This window comes from Anopheles gambiae, chromosome 2 (genome assembly GCF_943734735.2).
Source record: "Anopheles gambiae chromosome 2, idAnoGambNW_F1_1, whole genome shotgun sequence".
NCBI classification, from domain to species: domain Eukaryota; kingdom Metazoa; phylum Arthropoda; class Insecta; order Diptera; family Culicidae; genus Anopheles; species Anopheles gambiae.
This window is the reverse complement of record NC_064601.1, coordinates 117354881-117370009: the sequence shown is the minus strand read 5'-3', so window position 1 is coordinate 117370009 and position 15129 is coordinate 117354881. Positions and strand designations below refer to the sequence as shown.

General features: G+C 47.1%; 2 protein-coding genes across 11 annotated transcripts; one reads left to right on the top strand and one right to left on the bottom strand.

Moving 5' to 3' along the window:
• The first annotated feature begins 4803 nt into the window (after positions 1-4803).
• Positions 4804-14187, top strand: LOC1269584 (ATP-dependent 6-phosphofructokinase). Of its 10 annotated transcripts, none has more exons than XM_061649430.1 (7): positions 4804-5090; positions 5639-5892; positions 7515-8011; positions 10215-10323; positions 11505-11693; positions 11769-13054; positions 13134-14187. In XM_061649430.1, the coding sequence occupies exons 2-7, from the start codon at positions 5746-5748 to the stop codon at positions 13273-13275; spliced, it is 2370 nt and encodes a 789-aa protein (XP_061505414.1). In that variant the 5' UTR covers positions 4804-5090; positions 5639-5745; the 3' UTR covers positions 13276-14187. The 10 variants fall into 10 exon arrangements, with proteins under 10 accessions (XP_061505414.1, XP_061505417.1, XP_061505419.1 ...); XM_061649433.1 differs by having other exon boundaries at positions 4885-5090; positions 5642-5892; XM_061649435.1 differs by lacking the exon at positions 10215-10323 and adding an exon at positions 8233-8341 and having other exon boundaries at positions 4898-5090; positions 5642-5892.
• On the bottom strand, positions 11768-15076 carry LOC1269585 (uncharacterized). Its single transcript, XM_308228.4, has 2 exons — positions 14732-15076; positions 11768-14658 (listed from the first exon to the last, which is right to left on the bottom strand). Exons 1-2 carry the CDS (start codon positions 14915-14917, stop codon positions 14299-14301), a joined length of 546 nt encoding a protein of 181 aa, XP_308228.4. The 5' UTR covers positions 14918-15076; the 3' UTR covers positions 11768-14298.
• Between the last annotated feature and the right edge of the window lie 53 nt (positions 15077-15129).

Here is a 15129-nt window from a genome sequence, read left to right as displayed (position 1 = left end):
ACCAATGGGACCCATGGGACGGAGGACTAGAGATCGCATGGGATCGTAAGGGATGATGTCCACTGGGTGTGTTGTGCTGGCAGAGTGTGGCTGTGTGTTTTCGTGTTTTCGTGTACCAATACCAATCCCCCCCTCATCCATTTCCTCTCTTTTTAAGACGAAGAGCAAAAGAGAAACCAGATATAACACAAATGTTTAAAACGCGGTGAAGAAGAAGGAAGGGGTTTGAGGAGGAAAAAGGTAGCTAACAAACTTTTTAAAACTGTGTACGAATGTGGCCAAGTGACAGTGTTGTTTTGTGTAAAGAAAAATGAGCGGATTTGGGGCTACAAATTGCAAATTAAAACAAAAAGAGAGAGAGAGAGCAGGCAAGATAGATGTAAATCGTTTTTGTTTTATGCTGTTGCAAGCTAAACACGTTTGTGGCCGCTCAGTCCCCTTCCCTGGGTACGTTGTGGATAAGTGCGAATACCGAGGGGAGGGAGAGAGAGAGGGGGGGATAGAGCGAGGCAGATCTAATCAAGTTGAATGTAATAATGCAGCAAAAACCTGTCGTCTTACATCATTATAAAGCACCATCAGCAAAAAAATCGAGAAAAGCTAGCGCGTAGCAAAGGGAAGCCTCCGCCGCACACAGACACATATTTTCCACGTCCCAAATTGGGCCGTTTAAAAACAAAATTCCAGCAATATGTGTGTGTGTGTCAGTATTACCATCTATTGCCGAAATGGTCCGCACGTACACATTACCACCACCATCGCACATATGCTGCGGACCATTTCGAGCACCGGAGGAGGTCCTTCCTACTCTGCCACTCAAGCAGGAAGTCCTGTAAAGGGAAGAAAAGAAGCAAAATCATGTTGAAAACGAACATCAAATGGAAATTATTACTCTTGTAAAACAACATCAAACAGAACAAAACAAAAACAAGCAAGTCGTGTCGTCGTCGTCGCCGTCGTTTAATCAAATAAAAGAGCAGTAAAACAAACATGTCAAAATTGAACAAGTTTACCAAAAAGAAACTACCAACAACAGCACCCCACACCACCACCGTTGTTGATGTGAATCCGTAAAACAGGAAAAGGAGGAGAATGGGTGGGAACATTTCCCGCCAACAAACACTTTACACACACACACACACAAACACGAACAGTGCATAAACACACACACACTACGTTGTCCACCACTCTTGACACACTGAAAGAAAGAGATCCGCGCTAGGGAAAATCAAAGCCAACTGCAATGTATGTCCCCAACAAGGAACTAAAGTCAGTACACTATTACTATTACAACAACTACTACTACTACATGCAAGCAAGCAAGTAAGCAGCAGCGTGTGTTGTTTCCGTGACAAAGCATGGTTACCTTTGTTTTTGCTCTATTCGTGAAGTGAATAAACGCAAACCCAGTTGTAAAAACCAAGAAACAATAATGGATGCGAAGCAGCTTTCCCGTATACGTCCCGGCTGTGTATTGTGTATGTGTGTGTGTTTGGGTCCGATGGGAATAGAGTGGGGGGGGGGGAAGCTTTGAAGGATGAAGCTGTTCGTCTCCGGTGGACGGAAAATGCACACTGTGTGTTGCTATAAAAGGGAGAAGTGGAACACTTTCCCCCATCATCATCCGGTTCCGGTTCGGTAGTAGCTTTGGAAAGGAAAGGGACACACAGGAAGAAAAGGATCATGAGAGGAAGAGCGTAAGGGAAACCAAAATCGCAGAGTGAACACGTACACGCGAAAGCTGCAGAGTATAGTCACAACAAGCTAGAGTTTGGGAAATTTGCTTGAAACCTCCACCACTACCATATGTCCCATGTGGCATGTCCCGTAAAAAGACAAAAAGTATGCGTCGGAAGTGATCTTCATTCCCTTTTTCTGCGCTCTTGACACTACTCACGCGTGTGTGTGGGGAGGGGGCCGCATGTCCCGAAGGCGATGTTAGTGAAACACGTTACCAATTCATAATTAGTTAAATTAATTCATTCAAGCATACATAAATCGGACGAATCGTGTTCTTGGAGTCGTCGGAGGAGTTAGATTTTGAAGCCATTTGGAGAACCCATCTTCAGTGAAAATGGATTTTGGAAAGGATAAGGAGACTGTTGGAATCTTATTAGAATCGTGTCAGCGTCTCTTTCATTCATTTTGGAGTTTAAACACGGACGATTTTTAAATAAAAGTTTGGGATCGTTACGTTTGTGTGGATATCCAACTTCTAGCAACTAGCGGTTGTTCGCGTTTTTTGATAGCCAAATACGGAAGGAAGTCCTTCCTAGTAGATAGGAAACAAACTAACTGCTACAACTACTACAACTACTACTACTACTACAAACACTACTCTAGTAGCAGTTACTACTTCGTCCTTATGCCCGCATTCGATCCGCAGCATCCTTCCTCTTTTAAAGAAACCTACTTCTTTCGTGTACTCTGTCTCTTTCTCTCTATCTATCTCTCTACCAACAAACCAGAAACCGATAAAATTAGTCATACGATTCTACAGATTTGTCGCATAAAGTAGTGAAAACTGCAGTGAATTGTCTCTTTAAAAGCGAATGAAATCTTAAAAGGAAGAACATATGTTCAACCAAACAGTAACAGAAACGCTAAACCAACGGTGATCGATAGAGTTTCCAACAGATGATGATTGTTCATAGTTTATTGTTTCCGTTCCATTGGTTTTTGCTGTGACAAAATAGATCCCATTCTCAAATGCGTTCTATGTTGATTAAAGGAAAAACACACACACATAAGCATACAGAAGAGCTTGCACGGCAGTTAGAAACTCGGTTAAATAGTAATAGAAAACAATACGCCACACACACAGAATAGACAAAACACACACACACGCAGCAGAAATAATACAAAACAACACAGCAGCTAACAACAGCGCAGTTCTTGTTGATAAAATCCTATGGCTCACAGAGCAACAAAACAGGCAAACAAAAAAAAAGGCTATCAAATTTACAGGAAATTGGTACGAAGGTACGAAATAAACGTTTCTCAAGCAGTTTTGCTAACCCATTGATGTAGAACTCTAAATGCAAACGCTCTTCTTTTGGTTTGTTCGTTACCCTAGGATGTGATGAATGGATGCAGTCGGAGTTTTGGTGCCGAACCTCTGTTTGGTTGGCGTTCCGAAGCATAAAACAATTCTAAAGCAGGACAAATAGAGAACACTTAGAACACACACATACACACACACAAGCAGTACACGTGACATTACTAGTAAATGCAAACAGAAGCAGCGTCGTGCCCCAGCAATTGTGTATTTCCAACATTCTAAGCTAACCCCTAAAAACATTAAGAACAACAGAAACCAGAAACAGACTCTTGGAGCAAACCGAAAAATCCTAAACAGAAATATGGAAGAAATCAGAAAGCAGTAAGAAAGAAAGCTAAAGCAACAACAACAACAAAAAACTGGAAAGAAAGACGACAATTAGCAAAAAAAATCGCGTGCTGCTTTACTGGACGAAACAAACAAACTAGACACAAGCAAACAGAACAGAGAACAGAAGAAGATAACAAAGCAGCCGCAGCAGCAACCAGCAGCAAGCTGCAAGCAGCCAATTGCGCGCGCGTGCGCGTGCGCCTCAGTGCATGAATATACTCATCTTCGTTTTTCGGTATTTATCGCTGTTTCACATTCTCTATATTGGTTGTATCATATGTGGAAGATAAGAAAATGGAGAAAACAATAAAAAAAAAACACAATAAAACAAATGTTTTGCCAACATTCCAGTGATTTTAGCTCGTGAGAAAGAGCCAATGAGAATAAGTACATTCTTCGCATTCCTGTGGAGAGGGATAGTGGGGGGGGTGTCTTCCTTCTCTCTCGTTTTGTACAGTTATGCTGCTGATTTCATAGTTTGCTTTGATCGTTATTTACACACCCCTTCTAGCCGGTAGCGGCTGAGTCATGAAGATACACCGTCAGCTCAAGCCGTCATTTTTGCGAATTTCATTTCCTTTGTGGTAAAGTTTCGTCATGCTTGCGAATAAACGGCCGCAACGAGTGAAATGAATCACCGGTTCAACAACCCCCCCACCAAAGGGGAGGTCTTTTCGGGCGGTAATTGCACGTGACTGGAAGCACGTTTCATGGCAACAGAGCAGCGGTGTTTATAACCGGTTTATAAGTGATTTTTGCATCATCCCTTGTTCCTTTTTAGCGATAATGACGGTGAACTGCGTGATGTGCTTTCATCAGCTAAAATGAAAATGGTGAATGAACATTTTGGAAAACCGACTTGGAAATATCCATTTGCTTTTCGTTAAAGAGCACGTTCTCGCAATTGAAAGTTAGAATCTTAGTTCTGACTCCACAATGATGCAATCGTATCGTTTGAATAGGAAAGCCCGAATTCTACCCCGAAACATAATCGTAACCATTTGCTTTGTAATGGGACAGGATGATGAGGCAATGAGGCATATTAACGAATGCATTAAAGCATAATTTTATATAAGATTTCACTACATATTTTCCACAAAAAAACCGTTTATTCGCGCTTCTTTTTCTCCCCCGTTTGCCGGCATTTGACAGCTGTCAGCTATTGCCTGCTTTCGTGCGCACGCAGGTTCGTCCAACGTGGTGCAAATTGACGGTTTGCTGTGCAAGAAAGAATCATACACACATCCACACACGGTTTTATATGTGAAAATGATTGCAATTTAAAATGTGCATAAAGTCAGAACTCATGACAAAAACCAGTTTGTAATTATGTTTTCAACAAAATAATGATTAGAGCATTATTTACCCATTGTAGCTGCCCTTCCCTCGCAAACATGTTGTTGCGCGCTACTGTCAATTGGCGTTTGGCTGTGGTAGTGCAAAACACTGACACGAGCGAACCTTCGCACCACGCGCTGCATAAACATTGATTTTGCTTATAAAGTCACCTTGAGATGTCACGGATCACCTTTGGGAAGCCCGTCCACTAGCGAGAAAAAAGGAACCGCCGTTTGTGTTCGCCTCTTGCAGTTGCGTTTCTCTCACAACAGAGTCGGTGGCTGATTCGCGGACTCCGAGACACCCCTCTATCGTAGCACCTCCCAGCAGCGTGTGTGTGGTACAGTTCGGTGGATTAACGGTGAGTGTTGCTGGCACCGTGTGGCTGTGAATTGCAAAGTGCGTGGAAAATTGCACCCATCGTCGTCCCGCGTTAGTGATTCCAGCGGTTGTGTAGGTTGTTGAGGAAGAAAGTGGTGCAAAGCTAAGTGCGAGTGAACTATACCAACTTACGGATGCACGAGCGCCCTCCTTCTTCATCGTGATATAACTCGTTGATCCTTGTGTGGCTTGGGCTGTTCGTGATCCTTGCTTCCGTGTGGAAGTTGTTCCGATTTCCGGACGGTACCAAAACTGGTGGATGTGAAGGACCGATCGAGAGTGGTCGAGAGGCAAAGCAGATTAGCAGACTGTCTCTGCTAGATTGTGCAATCTAAGCAACTTTCTTCCCTCCCGCGCTACCACCGCGTTACCGTGGAAATCGTTGAATCGTGCGCGCGTGTCTGGCTGTGTGGTGCTTGTGTGTGTTGGTGTGTGGATGTGGTGATGTGATTACTAAAATGGAAAGTTTTCTCTTTCTTCCTCTTCCTTCTTTTCTTCTTCCCCGGCATCTACTTAATCCTTTTGCAGCAGCTAGAGAACAGCGCGTCTGTGTTTCAGTGTGATTGAGTGTGTGTCGATCTCTGTGTGTGTAGGTTGTTGCATCAGCAGACAAAAGGATATCATCGTCCGTGGAAATGTCGAGCGCACCGGTACAACGGTTTATTCAGTTCGGGGCCCACAAGGGCAAGGGCATCGCCGTCTTCACCAGCGGCGGTGACTCCCAGGGCATGAATGCGGCCGTCCGTGCGGTGGTACGCATGGGTATCTACGTCGGATGCAAGGTAAGGCCGAAGGATATAACACTCAATTGTGATCATCAAAACCATTTCAAACCGCACCGAAGGAAAACGACTCTCGGAGCGCCACTGGTTGAATCGCCAGCGTCTAAATATATCCCAACACCGGCCACCACGCGTGTGATTGTCAATGTACAGGCACACACACACGTACGCGTACGCATCGATACGCACAATGATGCCCCGCCCCCTAGCGTCTTGTACTTTTGATTGACTCGCCTACTGAGGAATGTGTCCTGATCGGCAAGGATACAATTAGAACATGGCCCGTGTTGGCCCAACCGTCCCAAAATATCGTGTACAGTTCACAGTCACGTTTTGGTCGATGGTCAACAGAGTTAACCGTGACCGTGCACATTACATGCACATGACGACGGTTGCCAACGACGGTTTGTTGATGTTGGCAGATCGGCGTTATCAGCATTTCGATGCGTCGAACATGCCGCTTTCCCGTTGTCACTTTCAGTTGGGGAGTGGGGGGTGGGCACCCAACGGCCAGTTAAGCCAGATAAGGTTATGAAACAGTAGTTTTTATGACACTTTATGGTGTTGGTTTTCACTTTCAGCTTGGCCAGAGCGTATGCGCGCGCGGGACACATATTTGCACGGCGTGTATTTGATTGTGTTGAGAGACAGGCTGTTTGATTAACGAACAACACAATTGACTTGACCATTGACAAAAGTGTTCTTTTTGTCTCCCCCAAATCGCACCCTTTAATTGACCTATATTAACCTTTCTTTGCGTGCGTACGATGATAAAATAACATCCAAAAGGAAACTTCCCTTGTTCTCCCTTGCTCCCCCTTCTTAGACCGTTGACCTTCAAACGGTCATAAAGTTTTCGGATGCTTTTTCAGAAAGGAACAATGTTCGTTTGTTCTGCCTCCAAAATCGTCCACCCTCACCGCAGGGCGTGTGTAGTTGTTGGCAAAACTGCAGGAAGGAAGGTCATCCCAAAGGTTAAATCGTTCAATTTGGAGCAATTGTGGAGTGGCCGTGCGCTCGCCAGCTTGTGTTCGGGGCTTCCAACCCCCCCATTCCTGCCTCTAAGAGCGTGAGAGAGAGAAGAGAGTTATTTATAAGTACATAAGTAACACAGCTCAAGCGCTCGAAGATTTTGCAATGGGGCCGAGACACTGGCACTGGGATGGAAACCGGGTGGAGACGCCAGGTGGTTCGTATTTGTGCTGGCGGTTCGTAAATGCATGTGTGGAGCTTCTTCAACTGGGGAAGCGGACCGAGTTGCCTTTCACGTGCACATTTCCAGGCTGGTGATGAAGTGGAATTATTGGCTTTCAAACGCACCGCCATCACAATCAGCTTATTTTGTCAAAAGCCAGTAGGGTAGGTAGCTCTTCTAATTAGATTGCCGATTAGATTGGAACAGCTTAATTGCTCATTAGTATGTGAGGAAATCGATAGGAAACGGTGCAAGAATGTCATAACAAGAGCAGGTTAGTAATGATCACTCTAATGCCTCTAATTTGCCGTTAGAGCACAGGGTCATTTTATGGAACACTCATACAGTCAGACTCATCTACAATTAACGACACTTAATACTATACTGCACAGGATACTAATGCGGTTCTCCATCCTCACAAACGCAGGTGTACTTCATCCGCGAAGGCTACCAGGGCATGGTGGACGGTGGTGACAACATCGTCGAGGCAAACTGGTCGTCGGTGTCGAGCATTATCCATCGCGGTGGTACCGTAATCGGTTCCGCCCGTTGTAAGGACTTCCGCGAGCGGGCCGGACGGCTGCAGGCCGCCCACAATCTCGTGTCCCGCGGCATCACCAATCTGGTCGTGATCGGTGGTGACGGTTCGCTGACCGGTGCCAACCTGTTCCGGCAGGAGTGGGGCAGCCTGCTGGACGAGCTGCTGGCCAGCAATCGGATCACGCAGGACCAGCGCATCAAGTACAAGAGCCTGCACATTGCCGGCATGGTCGGTTCGATCGATAACGATTTCTGCGGCACGGACATGACCATCGGTACGGATTCGGCGCTGCACCGTATCATCGAGGCGATCGACGCGATCGTCAGTACGGCGTACTCGCACCAGCGTACCTTCATCATGGAGGTGATGGGTCGTCACTGTGGGTAAGTAACGAAACGGGTTTTTTGGTACATCCGGCTACTGGATATTGTCGCAAATGATCGTCCCGATCGAGAGAAAAGAGAGACTGCGTGCACTGCGAAATGCTAATGATCCTTTTTATTCTTTCCCACTCTTGTCTACGCACGAAACTGTCTCTCCGTCTCTTCGTCTCTCTCTCGCTCTCGCTCTCTTGATCGCTCCAACCCTTTGGGTGGAATTAAAGCTATCTAGCGGTCGTTGCCGGTGTCATTTCTGAGGCCGACTACGTCTTCATTCCCGAGTCTCCGCCGCCCCGCGACTGGGAGACCAAAATCTGCGACAAACTCGAACAGGCAAGCGCATCCACCTCCTCCTCCTCCTTCTCTGTCCCGTCTGTCGCTACCCTTGGACACCCCTCCCCCTATTCCCATTATTTTGCATACTTTGTTCGCATCTCTTTCTCACTCTCTCTCTCTGCAACCCTCGTTTGATACCATTCGATTCCACCGCCATTGCGCCGTATCGTTGTAGCCTCACACAGTAATTTGCGGAAAGCGGAAGACACCGATGGAGACTGTCACCTCTTCATTCTTCCATTACGGAATGAAGTGGAAAATGTGGCTGCCAAAGCACGCTAATAATAGCATCAATCAGATCACCTTGTCACTAAATGCACCATGCGACTTTGGAGGAAATCAAACGTGTCCCCTGATCGTGCGTGATCTCTCTGTTTTGTTGGTGTCCTTTTCCGGTGTGTTCATTAAAATGTTTTCTCTCTAAACTGAACGATCCCTCTCCTGCAGGACGTTCGAGTGCTGACTAGTTCCCGTGTTGTGCATGAACAGTGACGTATTTCCGTCCTTTAACATCCTTGCTGTCGATTTGCTGAACTCCCAATTTGTACTCTCTCTTTCTCTCTGTCCACTGTCTCTCTCTCTCTATCTCCAGTGTTGAAGAATGTCCTTTTTCTTCTTGATTTGACTCAGAATTCAATCATTGACCAGTTACCAAAGACACAACTCCATAAACACATCATTGCGATCGCCTTAATTATTGGATATTAGTTTAAGCTATGATCTTGCTGCTCCTCCTTGGGAATATGCTGTTAGCAAAATACGCCATCCACAATCGATCATCGATGAAACACACCCTACCATACACCAAAATTGCTCTCCACTCCATGTCCGTATGCATTTGTTCATGTTTTTCACAGCTATCTGGCGGTAGTGGCCGGTCTGTGCGTCGAGGCCGACTACATTTTCATTCCCGAAGATCCACCGAAACCCGATTGGCCGGAACGTCTCTGCAAGCAATTGACACAGGCAAGCAAATTGGACGGGCTGGGGGGAAAGAGGCTGGCCGCCAAAGGAGCCAAGCCAAACGAAAAATCACAACACACCTCCAAAAATCATGCAATTCCAAATTCGAAGTACCGAAATTATCGCTTCAAATCACTTTGCTGCTACCTACTACCACTGCGCTATTACTACTTCTACTACTACTTGCTGCAGTTGCTTCTTGTTTCGAAATATGTTTGTTTCCCGCTCCATCTTGGCACGATCATGATCAAACGGCCATATGATCATCATACACCGAATTGGCATAATTCATTTGGGTTTTTGGGGTTGTGTGGTGTTTTGCATGAGCGGCATACAATTCATCGACAAACACATACAACACACACGTTGCTGCTGCTGCTGATGTTGTTTCACACGTTTTTATATGCATTTGTTGTTTCACTTTTTTTTACTTAACGATTTCTAGATTCGTTCATTAGATATTATAGCTATTTTCCATCGTTTTTTTTTCCTCTCGTACCAATCATCCATCCATCATATTGGTGCGATCAAGATCAACAGATTGGCTAAATGAAGCGAAAGACAGCACTTGTTTTTAAATTGAAACTGCAAAAGACATCGAACACTAACGTCATTCTTGAGGTGACAAAAGGGAGGAAAAAAAGGCTATCGAAGAAGGCATCCAAGAAGGCTTGGAGAGGCCTTCGTTGGTTTCTGCCTAAACAGCAAGAGAGAAAGAGTACGGAAGGTGGCCGATCTAGTCGCCATTGTTCCCATCTGCCACTCGGCAAGTGTTGTTTGCAATTTGTAATGTATTATTACCAACGTCTCCTGTTAACCTTTTACCCCGTTCGTTCCGTTTTAACCTTTTCTCATCACATCTCAACCGCATTACTACCATTTATTACTATTATTGTGTGCATTGTAGTTACCTGGCCATAATGGCTGCTTTAGCTAGCGAGGCGGACTATGTGTTCATACCGGAAGATCCCGTAGTGCATAATTGGCCAGAAAAGTTGTGTAAGAAGATACTGCAGGTACGCATCGCTCATCGTTCGCCACCAAATATCACTCAACAAAACTATTTGTAATGCTTCCCCGTACAACCGAGCATATCCCTTCCCCCGCTCATTCCGATGAAGACTAATACAGATACGAAACCCCTCCTTTCCCCACTCAGGCTCATTCCTACTTCCAGATTCCTACTCCTTTATTATTCCACTAACGAAGAAACGATGGAAGAGGCTACAAGTCTTTGCCATCCACGAACAGATCTCGACTGGAATGGTAGGATGCAGTGAAGTTTCAACTGTTATAGACTTGTTTTATTGTTTAGCCTATTTGCTTGTGGTTTCAACAACGCGCCAAGTTGGTCTATATCGTTCTCAGTTGATATTTCGTTTTAGCTTTCTACAAACACAGCACACACAAACACAAAAAAACTGAAGCTTTGTAAGAATTAGAAAAGGATCTCCGTAAGTGCGTCCACGTAGACAAAGGCAACATCGTCCCCAAAATAAGCAAAGAGCTTAGTAAATCATAAACCGAAGTAGGCGCATGCACCAAACTCAAAGCTCACGTTATTGTTTACTCTCATTTTGTAGGATCTGCATGATCGTTAGCAGTATATATGTGTGTGTGTTTATATTTCTTCTGTTAATTATTGCTTCTGCTTAGACTGTTTTATCGCACCGTTTTTGTTCAAAGAAAAAGCATCTAAAGCTCTGCTCTGTTTATCATTGCGCTTTCAAGCTTTTTAGCAGTTTAATGTTGCTGTTCGTGTTTGTTGTTGCTTTTTTACTTTTTCTTTTTTTCTCTAGCATTCAATCCACGATCTTCGATCAGTGATGGGACAAACAAAGAAAAGTCCTGATTTTTAGACCCTTGCCAATGATGGTACAAAAAACGAAAAACAAAATCCCAATTCGATCCTCGATCATCCGTCACTGGACGATTACTTTCGGTTTCGTGGACGAGCGCGCGTTTGCCCTCACACATTGTAGGGCATGCCGCTTCCTACCGCTCTTACTACTAACTCCTTCAAACCCTCATGCTCCCACTCAATCACACACCCATTGCACTCAACTCATCTCTATTTTTCTTCATCGCTCATTCAGTTTCTGCCAAAAACTTTGCTTCGCTCGTAAACGGAAATCCTCTAATGCTCTGTCTTTGTGTGCTATACCTTTCGATGCAATGCAACGTGACGGAACTACAGGAACGTTCTGCTGGCCAGCGTCTGAACATTATCATCGTGTCGGAGGGTGCTATTGATCGCGATGGCAATCCGATCACGGCCGAGAAGGTGAAGCAGGTGGTCGTTGATCGTCTGCAGCAGGACACGCGCATCACCGTGCTGGGTCACGTGCAGCGTGGTGGCAATCCGAGTGCGTTCGATCGTGTTTTGGTATGTGCAGAGTGTCCTACTATATGTGCTTCTCAGGTTCGCATGCTAAAACTGCTTCTTCTCCAATGCTTGCAGGGTTGCCGCATGGGTGCTGAAGCTGTGCTGGCACTGATGGAAGCGGACGACAAGACGGAACCGTGCGTCGTATCGCTCGACGGCAACCAGGCCGTCCGGGTGCCGCTGATGGAGTGTGTCGAGCGGACGAAAGCCGTCGCCAAAGCGATGGAGGACAAGAACTGGGAGCTGGCGGTGCAGCTGCGTGGCCGCTCGTTCGCACGCAATCTCGAGACGTACAAGATGCTGACGCGCCTGAAGCCGCCGAAGAGTGCGTTCGACGAGCAGGGCCGCGGTCTCGGTGGCTACACGATGGCCGTGATGCACATCGGTGCGCCGGCCTGCGGCATGAATGCGGCCGTGCGTTCGTTCGTGCGCAACTGCATCTACCGAGGCGACACGGTGATGGGCATCCACGACGGTATCGAGGGGTTGGTGGCGGGCCACATCAAGAAGATGGAGTGGTCCGACGTGACCGGTTGGGTGGGCCAGGGCGGTGCGTTCCTCGGCACGAAGCGCACGCTGCCAGAGGGCAAGTTCGCGGATATTGCCGCCCGGCTGAAGGAGTTCGGCATCCAGGCGCTGCTGATTGTGGGCGGGTTCGAGGCGTACCACGCCGCCGGCCAGATCACGGACCAGCGCAGCAAGTTCAAGGAGTTCTGCATCCCGATCGTCGTCATTCCGTCCACGATCTCGAACAACATGCCCGGCACGGAGTTTTCGCTCGGCGCCGACACGGGGCTTAACGAAATCACGGAGATTTGCGATCGCATCCGCCAGTCGGCCCAGGGTACGAAGCGCCGCGTGTTTGTGATCGAGACGATGGGCGGCTACTGTGGCTATCTGGCAACGTTGGCCGGACTGGCCGGCGGTGCCGATGCGGCCTACATCTACGAGGAGAAGTTCACGATCAAGGATCTGCAGCAGGACGTGTACCATATGGCGTCGAAGATGAGCGACGGCGTGCAGCGCGGGTTGATTCTGCGCAACGAAAAGGCGTCCGAAAACTACAACACCGAGTTCATCTACCGGCTGTACTCGGAGGAGGGCAAGGGACTGTTCTCGACGCGCATGAACGTGCTCGGCCACATGCAGCAGGGCGGTTCGCCCACCCCGTTCGATCGTAACATGGGCACCAAGATGGCGGCCAAGTGCGTCGAGTGGCTGGTGGAGCAGCTGAAGGCCAACACTCAGCCGGACGGGTCGATCAATGCTACCGCTCCCGAGACGGCCTGCCTGCTGGGTCTGGTGCGTCGTCAGTACAAATTCTCCCCGCTCAAGGAGCTGATTGGTGAGACCAACTTTATGTAAGTAGCGTGCGCTGGTGTCATTCTTTTCGGGCAACTTCCGGCTTATATTGAACGCCCTTTTTTTGCCCCCTTCCAGGCAACGCATCCCCAAGCATCAGTGGTGGTTGAAGCTGCGCCCGCTGCTAAGAATTCTGGCCAAACACGACTCCACCTACGAGGAGGAGGGCATGTACATCACGGTCGAGGAAGAAATGTCGACCGACTCGCCGTGCGCTTAAGTGTGCCCGGGAAAAAAAACCCCAAAGAAGCGTAACATTACCTCCTCCAACGGAAAGGGGCAGATGGGGCAACATCTGAAGCCATAGCGAACAAGTCTTTGCCAATCTTTCGTTGTCGCTTTAGGCGAAGCTTTAAGCAACATTACACATACACACCCACACACACATACACAAATTGTGTTTCCTTATCTTCTTTTCGATGTTTCTTAGGAAATGTCTGCGAAAAACGGTTCGCTTTAAGTAGACCGTCGTTTCGTGTATTGTTTTCGTTTTCTTTAAGTAATATTTATCGTTTATTGTGTTAACATTAGCACCCACTTGCAAATCTAATTCTATCTCTAAAGTGTTGTTTTGTTGTTTGTTCTGTGCTATTAGTGAAAAGTATTATTACGAAATGATTTCTAACACACACACACATCACGATCACGATCGAAGGGTAGTAGCCATGCTGATATGATGATACCAAAAAAACCCTCAAAAGCATAATATCGCACCGGTGAATCGAACAAAAAGCGATAACAAAGGCCAGTGACGCTAAACACTGTAGTGAATATCCAGTAATCGTGAGGTATTATTGCGGGGATGAAGACAGAACTACACAAACACACACACACATACAAACACTCTTTCTATCTCTCTCTTCCTTCCACTCTGCCTACAACTGAGAGTGGGACTGGATGTAGATGAGATGCTAGAGAGAGAGCAAATGTTATAGATAATCTAATCTTACACTATACGTGATTCTGAAGGTAAACATTAAATGCCGTACCCCAACAGAGCCACCTACAACACACAGCATACACACCGAGAATCCTAATGTTAATGTACTGCTGCTAGCAACAGCCAGCCCCCGTTCGCTAGCGGGTCGTACATCCATTGAGATATGTAATAAAAAAGAATTTATTGTTGTGAGATCGGGTATCGGCTTTTTGAACAGAAAACAGGACAGGGACATATCACACATTGAAAACTCCGTTACACAATTACAATCTTCTTCGATCTCCTCCACAAGGTGCACGCGACTTAGCATTCCTCTCCAATTCTTTCGAGAGTTGTCGACCGGTGGCTGCTTGGATGATGCTGCCGTGGATGAACGGCAACAACCGGTGTCTTTGCGGATGGTGTAGTTCCTGTGAATGCTGCTCCAATTGGGACGTTCGAGACTACCCGTGCACGACTGCCCTGGGCACTGTGGCCGGATCGGGCACAGTACCAGCGCTCCACCTCGGCGGCCACCACCAGCGACACCGCTTCGTACTGTTGACCCTCGACCCGGAACCCACAGCGGTTGGACGTTTCAATGTACCAGTGGAAAGCCTGCAGCAGTGGCCGCGGTTGTCCTTTCCCCGTCGTGCGCAATTCTTCGACCAGTGCTGCATTGTACTGAGGGTTGTAAGGAGCGCACATTAGTTCTGAATGTTAGTTTCTCTCTTCAGCCCATTCCGAGGATCGTTACCCATTTGTAGTGTTTGTACGCTTCGGCACCCATACTGTTGCGCTCGGTTCGCTTCACCTGCAGGTGCCGCTGCAGCTCGTACAAACTGACCGTGCAGATGCTGTCCAGCGTAACGGACGGTGCCTTTCCGGCATCCTCACTGTACGCCAGGAACACGACATCAACGCGCGGTATCACTGAAGCCATACTGCTGTAGGATACCACCAACACGCACAGCGCACACACACACACAACACCACAAACACACCACTTTCGATCCACGCCGCAACGACAACGTTCCGGTTCTCAGCAGCTCCTGATCGAAAGTGATCGACAGCAAGACAACAGCATCTTCCGTTCGGCTTCCGTCACAGATGAGAGACGGTTCTAATCACACGCACACATTGAACGGGGTACAC

Excerpts from the sequence above, each read along its gene's own strand:
- LOC1269584 (XM_061649430.1), top strand. The coding sequence starts at position 5,746 with ATGTCGAGCGCACCGGTACAACGGTTTATTCAGTTCGGGGCCCACAAG. Across the intron at positions 8,012-10,214 it reads GTGATGGGTCGTCACTGTGG|TTACCTGGCCATAATGGCTG; the intron begins GTAAGTAACGAA and ends TGTGCATTGTAG. Across the intron at positions 10,324-11,504 it reads TGTGTAAGAAGATACTGCAG|GAACGTTCTGCTGGCCAGCG; the intron begins GTACGCATCGCT and ends ACGGAACTACAG.
- LOC1269585 (XM_308228.4), bottom strand. The coding sequence starts at position 14,917 with ATGGCTTCAGTGATACCGCGCGTTGATGTCGTGTTCCTGGCGTACAGT. Across the intron at positions 14,659-14,731 it reads CGTACAAACACTACAAATGG|TACAATGCAGCACTGGTCGA; the intron begins GTAACGATCCTC and ends TACAACCCTCAG.